We start from the raw sequence: 22,702 nt of genomic DNA on the forward strand, positions 1-22,702 counted from the left end.
ATTAGGAATGTATGTCTTATTTTTCTACTCCGTAGGACTTAAACTAACAAAAGGGTTAAAATCACCAATTCACATTGGAAACTTAAAATCAACCAAAATTGGCATGCCATGCAATGTAAAGATAGTATTAAATTTATAAACCCTTTCCTGTTAATGTTGAAAGCGTCTGTAATCTTGAAAGATGCATGAACACACTCAAGCAGAAGTTTTGGAGCATAGCAGCGGTACAGTAATAATTAAAAGTATTTGGGACCTGAATCGAGAGCTTAAAGAAATATCTTTAGGCAAACAAATTACAATACTAGATAATAAAATGTTCTACTGACAAGTCCTATTCGCTAAAAAAAAGTTGATTTTCTTAACCAAGAAATTACAAAATACGATATTTGTTGCATTTCCTACGATATCATAGCTCGGTTGTAGAGCTAGAGCTAGAGCTACAGGGCAAAATAGAGTTAGCAAAACCTTGGGTCTCTCAATTTGATCTTAAGTTATCAGCTGTGTAAGAGCTGATATCTGAAGTAGTGCAGCTTTCCCTACATATCAATTTCATCGAAGTTAATTGATCTGTCCTCGAAACCAAAGTCTGCTTGATGGAGCCTGTTCCTGGCCAATCTGCTCATCATAGCAATACCTAATACAGAGGCACAACAGATCCAGTTACATTAAATATGAAATTGTATACTTATCTCCAACCACATTCAAAATCGCAGGATTCTAGATCATGAAAATTTCATTGAAACGCCAGTCTAAAATCAGCAAAGTTGGTAAAATTATTTGAGCCATATAACCAACTAATTACGGAAAAACAGACAAATCTGAAAATCATCCCGTGGCCTTCTAAATTAATGCCTTCTTCAGCCCATCACGTTGCACGGGGGACAGCTTATTATTTTTAAACTCTTAGGATATGTTCAGATGATCATTACTTTACAATCAAATACCTGACAAATTACTTCTAATCTATAGAGGACCGACTCACCAATACAAAAATACGACACTCAAATAGACACCCAAACAAAGTTAATGTCCAAAATATAAGACAGACAACAACACAAAAATATTTAATCAAGATAAAAATCTCATTGAAAATTAAAATTTACATAATTCACAAGAAAATCTTAATAAATACACCTCTAAATAATTAAAATAAAAGGTCTCTTCAAAACACCTAAAAAATATTACTGAGTATTGTAAAATCTATAATGCAAGAAGTTTTTTTATTCTTATTTTTTTTTACTTCTTTATAATAGTAGCGTATAGAAGGTGTCTATAGTTAAGTCTCAATTGACTCTCTTTATTTGTGCTCAAGCCATGTTAAGATGAATGGAAGTGGTGATACAATAACTTAAAGAAAAAAAGAACTATCTATGAAAAGAAAAACTTTCTTCTCTCTTTCATTCAAAGTTTGTCTTTATATTGACAAAAATCTATACGGAGAAGTCATTTCTAGTGTCACCTAGTCAATATTAATAGAATTCTAAACAAAATATTACAACTGGCATAGAAATTGAACACATAATACTAACAACGGTCACAGTCAAACATAATCTTGGCCTTGGAAAGATTTCTACAGGCCTTGAGTAGAATGGCCCACTATCAATGCCCTCATCGGTAGATTAACCTTGTCCTCAAGGTTTTGGTTGATTGGGCTCGAAAGAGGCGAGTTTGATGGAAGGATACTAAATTTGTGGGCCGAACTAGATCAGTGGTTTGGGTAACATTGCGTGGGTTGTTGGGGCGGTTGCTATGGAATTTGAAAAGTTAGTCTTTGGGTGGTGGGGTGGGAATCATAATTAAGTCCTCAGAGGGAGTGGCCGGAGGCCTGTGTATGGGGTTGGTTTTATTGGTGGAGAGGGAAGGTGGGTTCAGAGGTAGTAAATGCTTGGGACACGTGGCAGCTTCTTGAGGAGGCAACGAAAAGATGGGAGGTGCAAAACTTTTGAAAGTGGAGTTTAAGTTTTGAGTGTGCTGCAACTGAGTTTAGATGGGTAGATTGAAAAAGTGTAGAAAGAGAGTTTGGAGGATTTTTCTTTTTGGTTTTCTGAAAAATTGATCTGGGGTGGGTGGGAATCTTGTGTTAAAAGTTAGTTGTTGGAGCGATTGGTTGGTTGCGGCTGCCATTTGGTGATTATATTATTCGAGAATGTCCGGAAACAGATTGGGTGGACAAGTGGAAGGGAAAAGGTTCTTCGAGTTCTGAATGCATGGGTGGGTCTGTTGGGTAAGATCGGGTATCTTGAGTTAACAACAAAAAAAACGAGTTGGTGAACTTGTGACCAGGATAATATTTTTCATCGCAATTATAGCACAACCCAGCCGCACGACGTTCTTGCATTTGAGTTGAGGTAAGTTTCTTTATGGGGAGCTCAGTTGGAGTTGAGTTAGGCTGAGGGGGGTAGGTTTCGGGTCTGGAAGAAGGAGCTGTGATAGTTGGGGTAGGGCAGTGTGGAATCAATGCTGATTTTGGATTCAATGAGTTTGGCAAAACCGAGAGCTTGAGTGATAGCTCATGGCGGATCTCAGGGAGGAGACCTGAAATAAAACAGTTTACTGATTGTTGAGTTTTTCAAAAGCGGATTGATATCCGATCAGCTGTCTTAAATTGAAAAGTTCTGCTTGATGATTTGCTAAGTAGAGGGACCAAATCTAAGTTCAAGAATACAACTAAAGGACACCCAATCAAAAAGCTGTTGGTTATGGTGCATCCACTTAAACCAACTCCGGGCTTCCCCTCTCACATAGAAAGCAGCAATGTTGAGGCCGGCGTCCCATGGGATCTGATAGAACTGGAAATACTAGTCTGCTTGAAAAAGACAATCAAGGACTTCTGAGCCATCAAAGAAAGCTAATTGGACTTTGGAAAAACGGAGATTTGGAGAAGGAGGAAGAACTATATAAATCAAAAGGAAAACTTTCTTCTCCCTCTTTTATTCAAAGTCTGCCTTTATATTGACAAAAATCTACATTGAAAGATTATTTCTAGTGTGACCTAGTCAATATTCTAACAGAATTCTAAACAAAATATTATAACTGTCATAGAAACTGAACACAGAATACTAACAGCTGTCACAGTCAAACAATGTCTTGGGCTTGGAAACATTTCTACAGGCCTTGAGTAGAGTGGCCCACTATCAAGTGGTGTTTGAACTGAATTTTTTTAATTGTGACACAGTTGAGATGTGACTGACAGATGTTGAAGACATGTCCAACAACTTTCATATTTAAAAAGTGTCAATCACATCATCATACTACTCACTAGAGTTGCCGGTGCTTCTTAAATTTTAATTCAGAAACTTGAATTGGACACCGAGAAAAATGTTTTCCTAAGTTCATATATGAATTGGAGTACTAAAATTATTTTGATTTGCATAATTTGTGCTCATGAAGGATATGCAAAAGATAGATTGAAACAATACCTTCAATCATTTTAAAGAGAGATGACCACCATCCCTCGGGGGATATTTGACGCTGCTCTAAAGATTCCTCAATTTCTTTATCATGCTTCCTTTCCAAAACCCCCTGCAAAGTTATCAGGGCATCCTTCGTCTTCTTCAAAATACTATTGTCGTCTTCCACTTCCAACCGTTGTAGGTCATTATGGGATGAGGTGAGACTAACAGCGAGAGCAAATTGGGCAGCTGCAGCCCACCGTGAAGAAGCCAGCCATTTTCTCTGTCCATCTAGATTCCTATTTTCTTCTCTTTCAGATTTATCCCCACCAAGTGCTAAGCTGCGCAAATATTGTGCATTTGCAGCTCCTGTGCTTTGGACCATCTTCGAGAAAGAACTGCCTTCATTTGACAGCAGCTCCTCAGGGGTATCATATTCAAGAACCTTTAAACATAAAATTATAGCATCATCAATATAACACTGAATTAAAGCCATTATCAGGTCATAGATTGAGTCAAAAATAAAGGGAGACTGCATTCATGACAACAACTTGTTCAAAATATCAATTTTCCTAAAAAAAAGCTTCCATGTATTATTGACATTACTACCTAACAATGGAGTAAGACTAGACTAGATACACAACATCATCAAAGGACATTGTCATTTCAACCAGTCAGCTAAAAATCATAAGCTGATTGACCATGGACCTACCTAGATAAACTTCTTCATTAACATTCTAGGAGAGAAAAAATAAGAATAATGAAATAAATTTCACTACAAACAAAAACAATCTACTGCAAAAAGCTTGCTTTTCTTTTATAAAGGTTCTCTTATAATTTCTCCAAATTCTGAATTTTTAAGTTTATGTATTACCCAAAATTAACTTATAAAGAAATTTATGTCATTTGTTCTCCTCCAATAAATTTTTTTTAAGCGTAATTGTTTATAAGTGAGTATAAAGAAGTTTATTCAAACTTGCCCGATATTTTCTATAAAAAAAATTCAGTAAACATGGACTATATTCTCAATAAAAAAAATTCAGATTAAGGTAGTGACACCAGTATAACTCAACAATGGCAAAGGATTTTAACCATAATGTGAGTTAGCCATCTCTGGTTGGAATTTTGAGCGCTTACCTTACCAACATCAAGCAAAACAAGTTTATTCAAACATGCCCCATATTTTTAATAAAAAATTCAGCACACATGCACCATATTTTCAATAAAAATTTCAGTAAAGCAAAACATTTAAGGTAGTGACCGTAGTACAACTCACAACAGTGCCAAAGAATTTTAACCATAGTATGAGTTAGCCATCTCTATGGTTGGAATTTTGAGTGCATACCTTACCACCACCAAGCAAGAGAATCCGATCACAATCAATAATAGTGTTAAGGCGATGAGCAATAATGAGCATTGTACAGGATTTGAATTCCTCTCGGATTGTTTTTTGTATGAGTGCATCTGTTCTAACATCAACTGCTGCAGTTGCTTCGTCAAGTACTAATATCTTTGATCTACGCAATAAAGCCCGGGAAAGACTCAGCAGTTGCCTTTGTCCAACACTGAAGTTCTCTCCTGCCTCGGATACCTTGATACCACACACTTTCACCAATAAATACTGGTTCCAATAATATATATTTCTAACACAAAAAATGGATATTCCACACTTCTAAAGCATATCCACAATATAGTAGGTACACAGTTTATCATCTTAGGATGCCAAAGTTAACTAAGGAAATAACATAACCCAAGCCCCAGGGGCAGATGAGAAGCATCAACGAAACAGTCCAGTTCCCTCTACTTGGAATATTCGATGAACTGATCATTGGAATAGAGGATGCACAGCTATGAGATCTCTGGCACATAATCTCATACTATGCTCATCCCTAATACACCACAAACAGCAAAAACAAGCACCCAGAGATGAAACGTGATTGTCTGCTTTGCCACTTTTTTCTAAACCACTCTTTAATTCCTCATAAGCCAAATTCTAAAAGTAGGAAGTAATAGTCTAACAATTTAATCCCGAACATGACAAGACAAACTAGAGCAAGGCTTGCACACAAGTTTATCTCATCCGTCAAATTCTTACTTTGGTCCGTTCTATACCCATGAACATGGCCAACAAGCTACACACAAGAGGAATTGAGGAAATACCAGGAATATAGAGCACCCATATTCTAAATTCAGCGTCAATTTATTTATACAATTACTATGCTATGCATGTCTGACTACACTACCATATCACTAACGCCCTCACAAGTGATCAAGACATCACAAACCACTCAGAGTAAAAATATTTGCGAGCAGCATGACAATATGCAAAAAGCAACAGAAGGGTGAACGCAATAATAATCAAATTCAATTATATGGTAGATTCAACAGGACTTGTTTAAACATAAAGAATGCGAGAATGCTACCATTTTCAACAATACTCAGTAACACAACTACCACTAGCAAAAACACCTATTTGCATTTACCTCAGCATCCAGACCCAAAGAATTCCTCCGTATCACATCCTTCAAATGTGCCCTCTCCAGAGCCTCCCAGAGATCAGCATCATTGTGTTCATTAAAAGGATCCAGATTAAATCTCACAGTTCCTACAAAGAGTGAGCCGAGCTTAATGTTGTTAATGATATTATTTCGTTTTTATATTTTATGTTTTCTAAATAATTAAAAATTAAATAATTCAAGTTGACAAAATATATCTATCAGTTTACAGAAAGAAAGCAAGGTTGAGCCCGATCTAACCACTGAGGCCTGGAAATATTTCTAGACTAGATTTGGCCAGAGTTTTTTCATTGATGAGGTTAACTAGCTCACCAATCAATAAGGGAAAGCCGTTTCCAGTCAAGTAAATTTTTAATTATTTTCACATAAATATATTATCCTTAGATTTAGTCATCCTTTCAATTGGAATTTGAGGGCATGTCCAAGAGCATGTTTCAAGTTTTGAACTTATATAAGCTATTTTTAATTTATTTCATTAAATTTGACAGTTGATTTATGAATAAGCTGTCATTTGACAAGAGCTTATTGAACAAGTGCTTAATTAAATATATACCTAAATATTCCTTTGTCTCTTACCAAATGGTCCCATAGGTAGTTTCCAGTGGTATATACAAACGAAATTATCGAGAGCTCAGAAATCATTCCACATTAATCAGACAAAAAATTAGAGCTCGTAATATAAATTATTGGCTGTAAAATCTAATCATCCATAAGTGTTCATCTCTCTGTATCATAATTTAATTGAATTTTATTGAGTATTCTTATCCAAATTTATTTTGGTCTAATAATTTGGTGTAGGGACCTCAGGGTATTGACTATTCTTAATTCGTATTCTAATAATTTAAAATTCCTTAAAATGCATCGAACAGCTCTTCAACATCATGTTTCATATTCACAACTTCAACAAATAACTCCTGACTGAACATTTTCTGTTTGGTTATTGGACAATTGAATCTGAAACAAAACCTTGGCATTGGTATTAAAGACTGCCAACATAATTTCAGAAAATTATTATATCATAAATACCTGAAAAGAGAACTGGAGCTTGTGGTATAATGCCCAGAACATTACGCAAATCAGCAAGCCCAAACTTTGCAACATCATAATCATCTATCAATATTCTTCCTCGTTCCAATTCCACAATTCGAAACAATGCATTAAGCATGCTTGATTTTCCTGCACCTGTCCTCCCAACAATGCCAACCTTATCACTTGGGAAAATGGTGAAAGACAAGCCATGCAACACAGGAGGCAGTTCAGGTCGATAGCGAAGAACAACATCTTCAAATCTTATTGAGCCTGAAGAAGGCCAACCAGGAGGAGGGCGATTATCATCAATTATAGAGGGAGCCTCAGAAGGCAAATCTATGTAAGTGCCAATCCGTTCAACTGCATTTAAACTATTCTCAGCCAAACTTGCAAGCCTCAACACACTGGTAAGCAAAGTAGTAATGTTCAGAGCATAGCTAAGTAACAATCCCATGGTGGATGCGAATACTTGCTGGTTTTCCGCTCTACCATTCTGCATGACAGCAAAGGTTGCAGTAAACCATATCATGAGGCCTCCTAAGGTTTCCAATCGGATTGCTAGCCATCTGTTTCCGCTTATGTTCAGCAATGTGAATCGAATGTTGTTGTCCATGGCTTTCCCATTTATATCGGCCATTCGATCATATGCTTTGTAAGCACGAATTGTTGATAAGCCATTCAATGCTTCTCCAAACTGTGCATAAACAGGAGATCTGCTAATCGAATCTAAGCGCTTCACTTCACGAGCAGTGCTCTAAAACATAGAAATTAAAGAGAAAACAAATTTATTTCAAAATATGAACTCAATTGAGTAAAAGCAAGAATATAGTGGTAATGACTATACCTGATAATATAGATAAGCTACGTAAAACAACACCAACAATGGCAGTATTGCCCACAAGGACATTGTGCTGACAATGCCTATGAGGATGAAGGTTGAAAGAAGCTGGGACACTTGACCTAGAAACATATTTACAAATGGAGCTACATTCCGATCAAGGTCACCAAGATCCTTTGCAAACCTGTTGATAACTCTTCCAAGTGGATTTGTTTGGAAAAACACCATCGGAGCCCGTAACATGGAGCTAAGCATGGCTTCGTGCAACCTTCTGGCCGCATAAAGACTTGATATGATTAACCAGTAAGAATTTGTTAAAGTCACCAAAACCTGAAATACACAATTTGAAATTAGTACACTCCATAGATGCATTTCAATCAAATTGAGGGCTAAGAAGTGACTTTGTAAGAGAACTATACCTGACCAAATGATAGAGCTGCATATATCATATTGTAGAAGGCAGGGTTGTAACCCTCTGTACCACTTTGATCAGTCCAATGGCTTAACCATGTGCTACTTGATATCCGCAATGTTTCTGTAGCTATATAGCATCCAAATAGTATCAGAACCACCCACAACCCTCCTAATGCATTCTTGTACCTAAAAACAGCCCAAGACGATGAAGACTACATGAAAAAGGAGCAAGTGGAAAAATAAAGACATAAATATGCACTGTATTCCATAACCCTATGGACGCCTATCATCAGGGTTACAGCTAAGAATGGCATTTTTCATCCCACAATTTTTGCAGGTGCAATAAATGGTTGGAAATCACTGTCCTTCAGTTCATTTACATTCATCTAATCTTATTACCTGATTAGAACACCCAAGCTGACTACCCCTGTTTCCCGTTCTTCTTGTTTAATAAGGACTGATTTTCCTTCTTTAGGTTTACTTCCACTCTTTGCAAAACCATCAACTTCTCCATTGGCCACTGATTTTGAAGAGGCTTTCTGATCTGTTGTTTCAGTATCTACAATTTCTTCTTCATACTCCTCCATCTTTCCTGCATTTTCCATAAGCTTCTGGAACAGCGGTCCATGGTTCGAGAGTTCCTCAAAAGTTCCCTCCTCCTTCACCATACCTTCATGGACCAAAATGATTCTATCAACCTGTGAAAGGAAATGCAGCTGATTCGTAACAAGAACTCGGGTCTTCCCTCTCAATTCTCCCTTGATGCATTTATCAAAAACCTGAGATATTATAGTAGGGCAGATTAGACAGTTGTAAGATAATACTAAGATTGTGAATCAAATTTCAAGTTTCAACAACATAAATTGAGATATTTCCATTTTAAGCAACAGTCACTGAACCGAGAAAACTAATTGCATGCTTTATTCAGTATCTCTAAGAACATGAGCATGATAATTTCACCAATAGAATTGACCCCGTGGTATATGTGCCCTGTTATGTAACAGATAAATCGCAGATATTAGCATGTACATGTACATATACATACATGTTATATGAAAGAGAACAATAGTATTGAACATAAGAAATGCAAATAGGCATGTACTGCCAAAGAAGAAGGAAGTAGATTTCTCTTATCAATAAATTAAGGAGCCCCCACTGCCATAAAATCCTAGACATAAAATCACTCTAAATCACAAATTTGGTCATATATTACTATACTATAGATGAACTAAATTGGCAGATCCTGTGTATACACAGCACTCCAGCATCAGAAACAATTTAATTGGGTGGTAATTAGTGTCAATATGTAACAGTTAAGATTTATATAAGATGACCAAAAAACGATACTACAGCATAAATTTACTTTCGAGATAGAACAGACAAGCAATAGAAATAACAGGAAGTCTCTTTATAGTGGAGTCAGTAGACACGAAGATAACCTGTCTAGCAACATGCGCATCCAGAGCACTTAGGGGGTCATCAAAGACGTACACATCAGAATTGGAGTACACAGCTCTAGCCATGGAAACTCTCTGCTTTTGGCCACCACTGATGTTTACCCCTCTTTCCCCAATTTCAGTAAGATCACCACCCTAGTCATTGAGTATGTGAGTAAAAAGAAGGAAGCAAGCCAACCAACATAAATCCAAGAATTAAACAGAGCATTCAATATAAGCAGTTAAGTGCTATTGCTCATATACACTCACAGGAAGTAACTCAAGGTCATGTTGAAGTTCAGTCACATTTATTGCCCTTTGATATCTTGTTGTGTCAAAGACAGAACCAAACAAAACATTATCCCGTACCTGAATAAATAAAGTTTCAGATATCAAAAGCCCCACGTTAACAGACATAATAATAATCAAATGGTTAATAGCACTATATCTGTAATGTCATAAATATGACAAGATCAAACGACAAACTGAATCAAACATAATTTTACGAATTGATAAGAACCTATCACTTATATGGTAGGTAGATGAAATTTCATTAGAAAAAATCCATCTTCGAGGACTTTAACTTTATCAATCCTGAAATCTACAAAAACCACCAAATGCAATCCTTTGAGTAAGCTCTAGCAGAATTTTGTGAAGGACAAATAGGCGACCTAATTATCTTAGGTGTTATGTCCCAGTTTTGGAGTTTCACCTTGACAATTAATGTTGAGGTTAGTAAAATGGGTTACTTTGGTAAAACCGTAAAAGTCCAATTTTGACAGGGACAACACTAGAATCACCAAAAACACTGCACCTAAAGTCTTGTCCTTCTTGAAATTAAAACCTTTTAGCCCCTACACAAGTAATTTCCAAAACTTCTATTACAAAGTATAAATAATAGATTTTTAACACACATCCTCAAAAACAGAAAGTGTTGATTGCCAAATTCACATCGCAGGACTTCAAAACTACAGGAAACCATCAAAATAGGGATACAGAGTGGTAACATCTCTAGCATAATCTTAAAATTTGGGCTTTAGAACAAAACTTCACATAAAACTGGTTAATAAAACAAAACTGACTTTTAAAGTGAGGACTATTTGATAGGAAGTTGGGTATTAGGAGGTGCCCAACTCCCATATTTAAATGTTTGGTTCATCCTCTTCAATAGCTAGGCTTTTGAGGATAGGTTCCCCGGCAACTCCGGTACTTATCACTGTCCAAGCTGTGTAAGCATTGCTCACATATCTTAACACCCCCCACAAAACATCTTCGATGTGGATAAATGTGGGTGGGCCAAGGCAAATAAGAGTGGCTCAATAGTAGATCTAAGAAATGTTTTGGTACCATCTTAAAAATGAACTGTCTAACTCCATTCAACAAAATTATCAGGATAAGACTGTCCATATTGTGGTATGGAATGCTCGATGGAATATTTAAATGTTTGGTTCATCCTCTTCAATAGCTACCTTTTGAGGATAGGTTCCCCAACTGCTCGGGTACTTATCACTGTCCAAGCTGTGTAAGCACTGCATTGCTCACATATCTCAACAGCCCCCACAAGACATCTTCAATGTGGATAATAAATGTAGGTGGCCCAAGGCAAATAAGAGTGGCTCGATACTAGATCTAAGAAATGTTTTGGTACCATCTTAAAATTGAACTTTGTGTAACTCCATTCAACAAAATTATCTGGTCAATCTGGGATTTCAGCAATAGCACTTGGGAGTGCCTCCTCCCAATCATGATTGCAGCTTAATTTTCAATAAGGCTAATTTAAAGAGATTTAAGTAATAAGTCTTTTAGATTAGTTGCAATGCATCCTCAGTAAAGATCAAGAATCATTTGTTAATTGAAATTTTAGTACAAATTGGGGCATATGGTTTGAAACAACATTCTCGTATTCCCCATTTTTAGAGGATGCTTCGTTTTAATGTGTTAAAAAGATATGAGACGTTTGTCATTGCAATTGGGTTTGCTTAGATAAAGGGATTACAATCAACATCTTGTATTTAAAAAATTTGGCTCATTTACTGAATATCTGAACACTTTTCCAACTTATTTTCTCTTACCACCTTACTATCTTCTTTCTCACATTTGTAAAAGTTATGAACTAGTAAATAGACTATAATATTAACTTACAGTTGCATTAAAAATCCATGAAACTTGGGGTACATAAGCAACTGTTCCTCTCAAAACAACGGTTGAATCTCCACTTGGAGGCATTTCTCCAAGCATTGCAGACACTAACGATGTCTTTCCTTCACCTGTACTGCCAACAACTGCAACTAGACAGCCAACAGGTATTTCCAAATTTATGTTTGACAATGTAGGACGCTCTGCCTGAAGAAAGAAAATTGAACTATAAGCTTTTTTCTAAAAAAATTCAAGATGTAAGACCTTCAGAATTCCAAAGGATATCAAATACAACAAAATTTGGAATGACCACACACTTCTGGAAAAAAATATTTTAATGCTAGATTAACATGAATTCATTTTAATTGATAAAAAAAATGTTTTGCAGCACGAGGGTGCCAGTGAACAGATGTCCTTTCTGCAAGCACGGATATATGCACTTAATGATGAAATATATAAGCATCATAATGTCAAAAGGACATCGACCTTTGCATCCCAAGAAAAGTATCCGTTCTTGATTGAGACAGCTGGTAAAATTGGATCAAGAGGTGGATTTGGTAGAAGTATTCTCTCTTCTGCTAAGAGCAAATCTTCCAGTCGTTTCAAAGATACATTTGCATTAACCACCTTTAACACAAAAAAAAGAAGAATTAGGCCAAAGTGAACTATACCGGTACAGTATTAATTCCCACTTAACTCATTTAAGACAACATAAAAAGTAAGCTGGTTTTTCATTTCCCCCTTTTCATAAACTAATCAAGTTAGTTCACTCTGTCAATTATACAATAATTAAATTTTGTTTGAGAACAAAGAAAGGAGAGTACAAAAATACATACAAAGGCATCTGGCTGCAAAATTAAGGAAACAAACAGAAAGGTGCAAATGAGAATAACCTGACCTGAGTTATAGTATTAGGAAGCATGAAAAGAGGAAATCGGAGCACAGCAAACAGAGAAAGTGATGTAAAAGCTCTAGCAGGAGTCAGATCCCCTCCAAGCATGGTGAAGACTCCAAAAGTAATCACAGTTACAAAAACTGGAATGCTATTTAGTATAAATCCATTGCACTGCCAAACACAAAGTCAATAAATACAGGGTTGGAATCAAGAATCAATACCAGGATAAAAACTACTTGATTTCCATGCCAAACATCTATATTTTACGAAATTGCAACAGCAGAAAACTGTACATCAAGATAATTCTGCACTAAATCTTACAGTAGTTATGTTATCTGTGCTTTGTAGAGTGGGGACTCTTGGACCTTTCACTGAGATTTTTCTTTATTTAAAAAGGGAAGTGAAATGAAAAATCATTACTTTAGAAAAATGGGCTGCTAAGTGGTTAAGTAAAAATTATTCTTTGTTAAGAAATCATCCATCTATCCTTCATCACATGTTACATTTCTCTTACTGTCGCATTGAAATATTGATTCTGTCAGCTGCACGATTGAGCAGGTAATCAGTTCCAGTATTGTATTTAATTACAATTTCAAGGCCCTTTCAATACTGCCATAGATGTCCATTAAAATGGTTGTCCAGAATTTTGTCTCTTATCCATTTATCAAACCTAATCATAACTGCAGTAATATTAGTTTCATTAATAAAAATCATTTGCTGGACGGGAAGCACTCCATTATGGCAATGAATTGATCACGGTCTCTTCATTCAACTATAGATAGAAACAATTGTAAGAGGAAGAAAGTTATAGAGGCTATTACTTCATGGAAACTATATTTATGTAGCAAATATTTGGCGGTTTATAGTAGTCACTTATACTACCAGCCCACAGAAGGGCAGCCTGAGATTACTTAAATTCTAACACAGCCCAGATAAAAACAATTGAAACACTAATATCTTGAATTGTATGTCATACCGCTCCAAGTAATGATGCTTTACGAAACCATGATAATTCATCATTTCTGACGATCTGTACTTTAGACTGGAAACTACTCTCCCATGCATAATACCTAATCCAAGTACCCATAACCAACAACAAAACTGTTACAACTTAACATTTTATATATAAAACAATAATATAGCTAAACAATACTTGCAATTTAATGATTAAACTCAAAAGACATACTTTACAGTGTCCATGGCAGCTAAGATTTCATTCATAAGACCAATTCTTTTGTCTGTACGTTGTAATCCCTCCTTAGAAAACTTCTGCATTCTACTGATGATAAATGTCTGCTTCCACAAACACATTACTAAAGTCAGAAAATCAAATTAATTTGTGTTTTCAGTAAGCTTCTATAATGATACCCAAACAACCTACAAATACAATTGTTGATGTAAATTATTAACTTGCGAAAGATACTTATTGGTGTTTTCAAAAGTAGATTTAGATGAGCACCCCACTTACCTAATGGAATGAAGGTTATCAAATCAACATTCAACTCGGGAATTTCCAAGCAAATTTTTTAATCATGAATCATAATTGTAAGCGATTCAGGACAACAAAAATAACTTAAGCATATAAGCTATATCAAATTATAAGTTTATATAGAAGTTTGAAAAGCCTTTATTTTGAAATTTTGGAGGTGACTCAATGGATCAGTCAAATAGTGCGCATGCATGAAAGTAGAATAATCAAATAGGATAAGTTCAAAAGAGATCCTGCAACTCCTTTCCGATTAACAATGTAAGCTCACGTGACTTTTCAATTTCTTACATGAGAATTAGTGAAAGAGGAGTTAAAAAGAGAGAAAATAACCCATTGTAGTATTGTGTCATTTGTATCTATAATATGAGATTGTACCAATTCATTCATGTATAGTAAGTTTTAAAATAATTTGAGATTCACCTTATGATAGAATCAATAACTAGCCGAACCATACAATTTAAATCATGAATTACACGATCCATAACTACATGAAACTCCAGGAAGGAAAGAAACACACTGCAATGTAATAAACTGGTTTAATTTAATTACCTTCATGAGAGTATATTTATTTATACTAATAAATTATAGTGCTGTGATAACGTAGAAAAAATAAGTATGTGGCCTCTATACCTGTAACGGAAACATAAGAACTAGCAGCAAGGCACCAAGAAGGGAAGCAACACCGAGTTGTTGGTAAAGAAGAATCAAAGCAACAACAATTCGAACCGGAGCCGACCACAAAGTGTGAAGTGACTGGCATATTTGCTGTCAAAGAGAAAAAATATAATTGTCGCTTGGCATAGTGTGAGATTAATCGCAGAGGCAATATTACATCAAACATACTGCTAAGGAAGTTTATAGCACACAAGAGTTTCAAGAATTTGTTTACAAGTAAATTAAATTAGTATCTCTTGTTTCAGACTCCAGAACCATTCCCCAAAGTATGTTCAAACTTCCCAGAATAATATAAAAATTGTTTTGGGGTTGCTTAATTGAAATTTAGACATCAGACACCAGAGATAAAAGCATACCTGAAGAGCCTCACAGTCAGTAGTCATCAAGTTGGTTATTTTTCCAGTTGCAAATTGCTTTCGTGCTTCATGAGTAAGTCTTAGAGACTTGCGAAATACAGCAGCCACCTTCAAGAAAGAAAACAAGAGGGAAAAATAAATGCAATACCAAACTCAACATGTTAAATGCAACTACTTGCTGAGTTTGATGAATTTCCATACATGCACTGTCTTACAATTTGGGTTTTAAAAATTTCAGTAGACATGCATTGTCTAATAACAATAAAACTTGTTTGTAAGGTGCCAAAGCATTATGCATTTTATTTATGTCATTCAAGACAACGTAGAGAACTAAATCTCTACACTTGAGGTTAAAATTAAGGAAACCATAAAAGAGACTGCAACTAAAGTGGTTAGGGGTATCCACAATTAAGGGTGTTCCCAATACATTATAATTCCTGAAATAAGGTTGATGACCCAAAATATTTACATGGGTAGATTTTAATAGAACTAATGTTCCAAAATCTATGTACCACAGATTTCGAAGCTGGCAATTTCAAAGCAGTTGACTAAGTGACCTCATTGATTTGGATACAACAAAAACACCTTAATACCCCCTAGGACTTGTAAGAATAGAAAGTTGAAAGGTACAGCAAATGCAGGGGAAGGACGGATCAAAAACAGAAAACTTTCAATACTTTTAGCACAAAAATACTTTATTACAAATCTAATAATCTTTCCATATAAAATCATTGTTACCCATTAAATGGCATAAATTTTTAGGTCAAGTAGTCCTTTGACAAACAAAGAAACAGGAAATAAAGGTGTGAATAAATGTATGTAAAATAGAAAGGGCTTACCAATGTTGATCTTAACCTGAAACCAACACGCATAACATTCTGAAAATATTGAGCTTCACATAACACGCCAAAGACCTACCAAAGAGAAATTTAGATAGGCTCTTGATAAGTAAAAACATGCAAAAATATAAATTATTAGCACATAATTCCATCACGTGGCCATCGATATCAGACAAATTTACCACAAAGTGTGGTTATTGTTTGCCAAAACTTGTAACATGCAGAAGCAAATGCTAAACATGTACAAGAACAGTAGTAAAATCTTTGCAGTCAGCATAATATAGCAAATTAAAAATACAAGCATCAGAACTGCTGCCTTTATAATGAATTTAACCAAACCAATTATTACCAATCAAGAGTTTAAATAATTTGAATCATACCACTCCAACAAATATTGAGAAGGCATAAACATAGCCAGTCCAGGACGGATCACCATTTTGCATAGCCTACAGACAATTTGTAGGACAAGTCAAATGACATTACAGCTGTTAAAAATAAAACTATTATGATTTTAGAGAATAATTTTGTCTTTGCATGCGTAATAAACTTTGGGATGGTCTTCACAGTAGGCCACTAAATGTGCACGATCAGTATTTAACCAGTGACAATCCAGGGAAATAGCAACTAACCTGTAGCAGCTGATTCAATATAAGTGGGCCCAAAAATTGGGAAATATCATTGCCAATCTACATGTTGTAAGCAAAAGAAAAAAATAAATCAGATATAAAGTTTTCAATTCAGCAGTTTAATCATGCAAAAGTACTTCAAATATTCAAATCAAATGGTCTTCATATATTTTACACTTAAGGTATAACACAAGATTGCCAGTAAACCAAGCCTGGATAATTATTACATAGCTTTGCAACCCACTGATCGATACATGTCCATAATACTGACTTAAATTGATAGTTGATATTAAGTGGATGCATAAATATTTTAAGCATCATAATGTTCACCTCAGCAGTAGATATATAACAAAACGAATTACCAGTATAAATCTTCTATATATTCTTCTGCTAGACAGTTGATAATGTTGTTGTAACAAACAAATTATTAGCATTTATTGAGAAATCATATATAACATTGAAAGAAAAAAACAGAGAACTATCCTAACGAAATCAGAAAAACTCACATACAGCCAACATATCCTATCTAATGTTATCCATGATGTATTCATGAAATCTTAATCAAAGAAATTTGAGGTCACCTTGCAAAAGCCTCCCCACCAAAACCTACAGGAATCAAAATGAATATAAATTAATGAAATGCATATAATTATAAACATTGATAAGGAGTAAAAACACCAGCAGTTTAATACTGAACAGCAAGTGCATTCCCTGTCATAAACATATTTTGCTACGTAAAAGTAGATTTACTGGTTAACATATGAAAATCAACTTCACAGCACTAAATACTATTGATGTTACATTTCTGCTCTGATTATGAACCAGTAATAGATGGTACTAACCCCATTCTAAAGTTAAGGCACCACAACAATATATGGAGTTACATAGCCCAAAATATAGAAAGTTAAAAGGATGACTACATATAGTCCACTATCCTCCCATTTATCAACCATTTATTTTACATTATCCAACTGCTAGAAACTTATAGTCTAGGCATGCTGGTATTTTGGGTGAATTTTTAATATACATAAAGAATTTTACTAGCAAAGAGATAAAAAAAACATAAAGGTATGACAATAAGATACCCTTTGGCTATAAGTTACAGCAAACAACAAGGTTATAACATAAGAGACTAGCTAAGGATATATTCATTTTCTTTGTATCCCTTCTAATGAAATCTCTTCATTGAAATTAGATAAAGGAGGAAATGCAAAGAGAAGAGAAAGTAATTGAGGCAAGTTCTATGAATTAAGGATGTCCTAGACAATAAAATCATGTACTATCTACACAACATTAACTATGTGATGAAGTTGTACATTGATAAAATAATGTCTGATCAGACAAAAAATTAGAGCTCGTAATATAAATTAAGTTAACTGAGGTATAGGCTAGGGGAAGCATTATGAATATTACAAACTGTTAAAAATAAAACATGTGCCATGAATTAAGGAGGTATTGGCCCTGAATCAAGGGTGGTAATTCTGGATTCATTCTTGATTACCAATTAGAGCTTATTTTTTTTATGATGAAAGGCTTCACTCCAAAAAGCATCATTATGAAGCTTTGAAATCAAATCCAACTAGGTTGGCACTCCAAAGCTTCAACAATCATGTGCTTCTAGAGGAATATGCAATTAAAAGAAAAGATAAATAATATTACAACCAACCATGGGGAAGGGGAAAGAGCCAACACCAAACCCATGTAGCGATCAATTAGAACTGGATTGATAAATGAACAATTGAAAAACCACCATCCTAATATTTATATAGCATCTACTATAAGTTGAGATATCAGACATAGGCTATCGATCAATTAACACATGTTCTTCCGCCTCTTGGCTTTCTGTTTTGTCTACATAGCACTTACTAATCTAGTTTTTCAGCAAGATAAAAAAGGGAACATAACAAAAGGGCATTGGGATCTATTATTCCTCATTTATCCATACCTTCCTCCAAGGCTTGCATTTAATGCTCTTAAAAGCCAGGGTTTTGGCTTCCGAGATTCCTCAGCCCAGCATTTCTGGAACCTACAGAGTCAAGAGGTACTATAAAGAAAAAATAAAAGGTGATAACTTTGTAGAAATGTAGCATTTTCAGAGAAAAAATACTTATTGATTAGTGTATCTGTCCGTTCCCATGTATCTAATTTCCATATATCTCTCTCATTCAGTGGTCTTTCATATCCTAGTTTCATGAGGGGATTCAACCAAGAAAACATTATTCCTGCCAATGGAAGAAGCCATGAAAAACAAGTTAATCCGAGAGTATAATTTAAAGGATGCTGGTCAGTGGTGTGCATGCTAATAATATAAAAAACATTTATAACTACCAGCAGAAAACATGAAAAGATAATAGCTTATTCAACCCAGAGTGTGCTGCTCCAAATCCTCTTCACAATAATTATTAAAGCATTTTCGAAAAGTATCCACAACGTTTTTAGCTGTTTGAAAATTTTATACAAAATGTGTGATACATACTTGAAAATATGTTGGCACTCCTCTCGGGACATATCATATCTCCTCCAGGAAGTTCATCATATGCAACTTCAACAATCATGTCACTCCCAATGGGCATATAACCCGGATAAGGATCCAAAGTAGGAAGATACACAAGCAAAAGTACTCCAAACAAAACCTGGACCCAAAAAGAGAAAACACATAAATCTTTATGAAAAGAAAAATTTATTAGGATTCTAAGTAGGGGAGGATAACAACATGTGCAATGAAGGTAGAAGGGAGAAAAACAAGGAGGAAGAGGTTCAATGGTGCTGCAAAAATTTTCAATCAAACTGTAAATGCAAAATAGCAACCCCTCAAAGCAAACTTCAGAATTACAATAAAAAAAATCATAAAGACAACCTAATAATGCAAGTTTTGCATTTCTACAAAATACAACAAAAAATTAAAACTTTAACACTGGAACCAATTTTTTTCCATAGGTATACAGAATCAAATCCAAAGTAGAAAGGCTACTCTCTTGATGCAACGGAGGCATGTTGTCAAAATTATTACATATACAAGGATCCAGCATGACAGCCTTAAAGTGTAATGCTGGTTTCAAAAGAGATTTGGGACAGGCTTGTTAAAGCTGTACTACACACAGTTTACTAGTGCAAGTGTGCATATGGGACCTGGCTGAATCAAGTTATTTCTTTTCATCCCCATCCATATACTACAATATACAGACTCTGTATTCTTTCTCTTTACACTCATTTCTGTAAATCAACATCAAAAGTAACTAGCAACAAGACATATTACAACAGTGAAACCACATACTTCCAAAAAAGGTTAGCTCCAAAGTCCAAAACAGTAATGAAAGTGACTGCTAATTTTAACTGCACAACATTCATTTTGAAAGCTTTACAAGGGCCACAAGGATCATTGGCAGCCTCAAGAAGACTCAAAAGTGTATTTCGGACAAGCAAACACGATATAAAGTATCATCGATCACAGGACAATAAATTGAAGAGCACATGATACCTGAGCAACCACCTCACTGATGTACAAATAGAACACAGAGCTGCAAAGAAAACCAAATGTCAGCTTGTTTTGTTTCATATAATGGGAGTGGGGCAGTCTAAAATAATACACTACAGATGCATACAAAGACTTATGTAATTACATGGACCCAAAATAAACCAATCCTTAGATTTTGTCTCCCTTGCGATGCTGGGGGATTTGGAAGTAGAGAGAGAAGTGACTCATGTTTTAAACGAGCTCTATCTTACCACACATTCCCTCCATTAATGCTTAAAAAGGTATAAGAGAGAGAAGTTACTCATATTTTTCCTCCCATCCTTTATTGATCAACTTGTTTACTTTAACAGCTCATCCTTTCTAACATATTCTTGTACGTACTCTAGGTTTTATCTTTCTAGTTAAATTTACATCTACTGGGAAAATACAGATTTTAATGAAATCTCAATAGTCAATGCATGCCATGTTATCATTAACCAACAAACCTGCTATAGAACTCCTTCAAAGAAATGATGAGATTGAACATTACAGCATCCGCTACAATAGCATAAATCACACTAAATCTGACAAACCATCGGGATTCTCGGATGTAGACTTTAGTTTCAACCCCAATCAAAATTAGCATAGAGAACCACGCAAGAGCCTCAATGATCAGTGAAACTATCTGTGAATAAATTACACCACAGCTTTAACGAAGAGAATATAAATCTTCCAGAAAAGGTTAAACCAGAAGAAATAGAAGGTACTGCACATAAAAAAAGATCACTCAAAGAAGGTGAACAATCAAAATCATAGCTCACCTCAAATGGAGCAAATTGAGTCTGGCCATCTAGATTTAGAACTGATACTCCCATGATCAATCTGTATAATGGCTCCGCCACACAATATAGAGATAACAATCCCAGGACATAATTGTAAATATTGGACCTTAAACGGAACCTCTTCACCTTGAAATCCTTGTTAATCAACCAAATGCGGTATATGCACAGGCCTAGAAGTATCAAATAAGAAATGGAGATGACAAGAGAATCAACCGCACAAGGGGTGTAAGCACCAAAGCTATTCTCCACTGCTTTACTCCATACTCCATTTGAAACTGGCCGACAATACCAATCCAATGGCTCAAAAGCCATTTTTATTGACTGGTTTATTGGATAACTTCAAGCAAAACACATCTCAAAATCGGCTCTCTTCAATCTTCAAATGACGAACCTAAAACCAAAAGAATTCCAGAATTAACTGCTTCTGCATACCAACCTCAAGCGAGTCAATAATAGAACATCCAAACTGTCATTATCTCCTAGTGCAATTTACAAATTTTATTTCTGATTTCTAGTTCAATCTTCTTCCGAGGTTCCTCATCCGTTTCCTGGATTTCCTAAGGAACTGACATGAAAAACTCATCACTGAATCTCTCCGCAGTTCCCTGTTTAATTGGTACGCCAAACTAAATTTAAAATCACTAAGGAAGCTGAAATAAAACTAAGAACAAAACTTATATGCAACCTTACAAGTGTGTTTACTATTGTTTTCCAGTCAGAATAGGGATTTCACCTGTTACGGATATTACCAAGGTAAACTTACAGTTCTGATTTGAAAACAACACTAAAACACTGCCGAAAGCGTATAAAAGTTTTATTCTTAAAATAATTAAACAACAAACTGGAAATGGAAGAGAACTGATTTCCACAACTCCCATGCATACATACACTGCACCTCTACATATTATACTTTAGCAAATAGAATCTTAATCAACTCCTATTTTTCAAGCTTTCACTTTATTTTATTACTCAGAATCTACACTCCACACGCAGTCTAATCTCTAGTGCAAATTCCATAGCTGAAACAGGATATCTAAGATAACTAAATCAACACAGATAAAAGACGTGAAATACAAAAGTATCAAATAAAGTAAACAGAAGACAGAGGTGAAGACATGGATTTGAGTGAAATTTTCCGCATCTCGAATGGAGAACAAATAAAGCGTGAGAAAGAAGAAGAGCGAAGTGCCGGCGGAGAAGTATGAACAGAAAATAAGGGAAAAGGTTTAAAAGTCGGGAGAAGAAAACTAAGAACATGGAAGATAAGGTGGAGATAGAGAAAGCGAACCTAACCAGCTTCACTGAGGTGTGGCCCTAAAGAAAAGTGGAGAGTGAAATTATATAACCAGATTCGGCTTTCCCTGTGCACGCTGATATTAAATAAGTAGAGAAAAGTTTTTAAAAAAATATGTGAAAAGAGAACTCAAATCAAATGTATATTTCGTACCAGACCGGAACTTAATCGGTGATTGGTGGTGTGCTGTTGACCATGTGGTATGTGTCCCTTTCTTTTTATATACATACTTTAATACATGTAAACACATTTTCACAATCACATGCGTCAGAGCTTACGCATCTTCTCACTTCATTTGCTCTTTGCCATTCGATCAAATCAATTTTGTCTTTTATTCATAATTCATATGGTTCTTTTTCAACAAATATGCAACTTTACTTTATTTATTTATTTATTTATTTATTTATGATTCCACAAATCATACACTATTTGATATCAAATCATACAAATTCACTTTAGATGTGCAAATAT

At 35.2% G+C, this 22,702-nt stretch overlaps 1 protein-coding gene across 4 annotated transcripts; it reads right to left on the reverse strand.

The window, feature by feature from the left end:
• Positions 1-260: 260 nt before the first annotated feature.
• On the reverse strand, positions 261-22,403 carry LOC108342782 (ABC transporter C family member 2). 4 transcript variants are annotated; one of them, XM_052878993.1, is made up of 29 exons: positions 22,385-22,403; positions 22,226-22,307; positions 20,917-21,328; positions 20,602-20,780; positions 20,120-20,159; positions 19,118-19,274; positions 18,749-18,863; positions 18,587-18,667; positions 17,223-17,247; positions 16,645-16,701; positions 16,396-16,461; positions 16,016-16,090; positions 15,177-15,284; positions 14,776-14,910; positions 13,843-13,949; positions 13,633-13,726; positions 12,660-12,827; positions 12,248-12,388; positions 11,768-11,968; positions 9,896-9,994; positions 9,629-9,781; positions 8,589-8,968; positions 8,195-8,375; positions 7,782-8,105; positions 6,935-7,691; positions 5,876-5,997; positions 4,738-4,983; positions 3,420-3,837; positions 261-634 (listed from the first exon to the last, which is right to left on the reverse strand). In XM_052878993.1, exons 3-29 carry the CDS (start codon positions 21,247-21,249, stop codon positions 537-539), a joined length of 4,860 nt encoding a protein of 1,619 aa, XP_052734953.1. In that variant the 5' UTR covers positions 21,250-21,328; positions 22,226-22,307; positions 22,385-22,403; the 3' UTR covers positions 261-536. The 4 variants fall into 4 exon arrangements, with proteins under 4 accessions (XP_052734953.1, XP_017436067.1, XP_017436069.1 ...); XM_017580578.2 differs by lacking the exon at positions 22,385-22,403 and having other exon boundaries at positions 22,226-22,325; XM_017580580.2 differs by lacking the exon at positions 22,385-22,403 and having other exon boundaries at positions 22,231-22,303.
• Between the last annotated feature and the right edge of the window lie 299 nt (positions 22,404-22,702).

Source organism: Vigna angularis, chromosome 6 (genome assembly GCF_016808095.1).
Source record: "Vigna angularis cultivar LongXiaoDou No.4 chromosome 6, ASM1680809v1, whole genome shotgun sequence".
NCBI lineage: Eukaryota > Viridiplantae > Streptophyta > Magnoliopsida > Fabales > Fabaceae > Vigna > Vigna angularis.

What these genes read in the sequence shown, in the direction of transcription:
- LOC108342782 (XM_052878993.1), bottom strand. Translation starts at nt 21,249, where the DNA reads ATGGCTTTTGAGCCATTGGATTGGTATTGTCGGCCAGTTTCAAATGGA. An exon ending in CTCAATTTGCTCCATTTGAG is followed by an intron (nt 20,781 to 20,916) that starts GTGAGCTATGAT and finishes ATTTATTCACAG; the next exon opens with ATAGTTTCACTGATCATTGA. An exon ending in AATGCAAGCCTTGGAGGAAG is followed by an intron (nt 17,248 to 18,586) that starts GTATGGATAAAT and finishes TGATTCCTGTAG; the next exon opens with GTTTTGGTGGGGAGGCTTTT.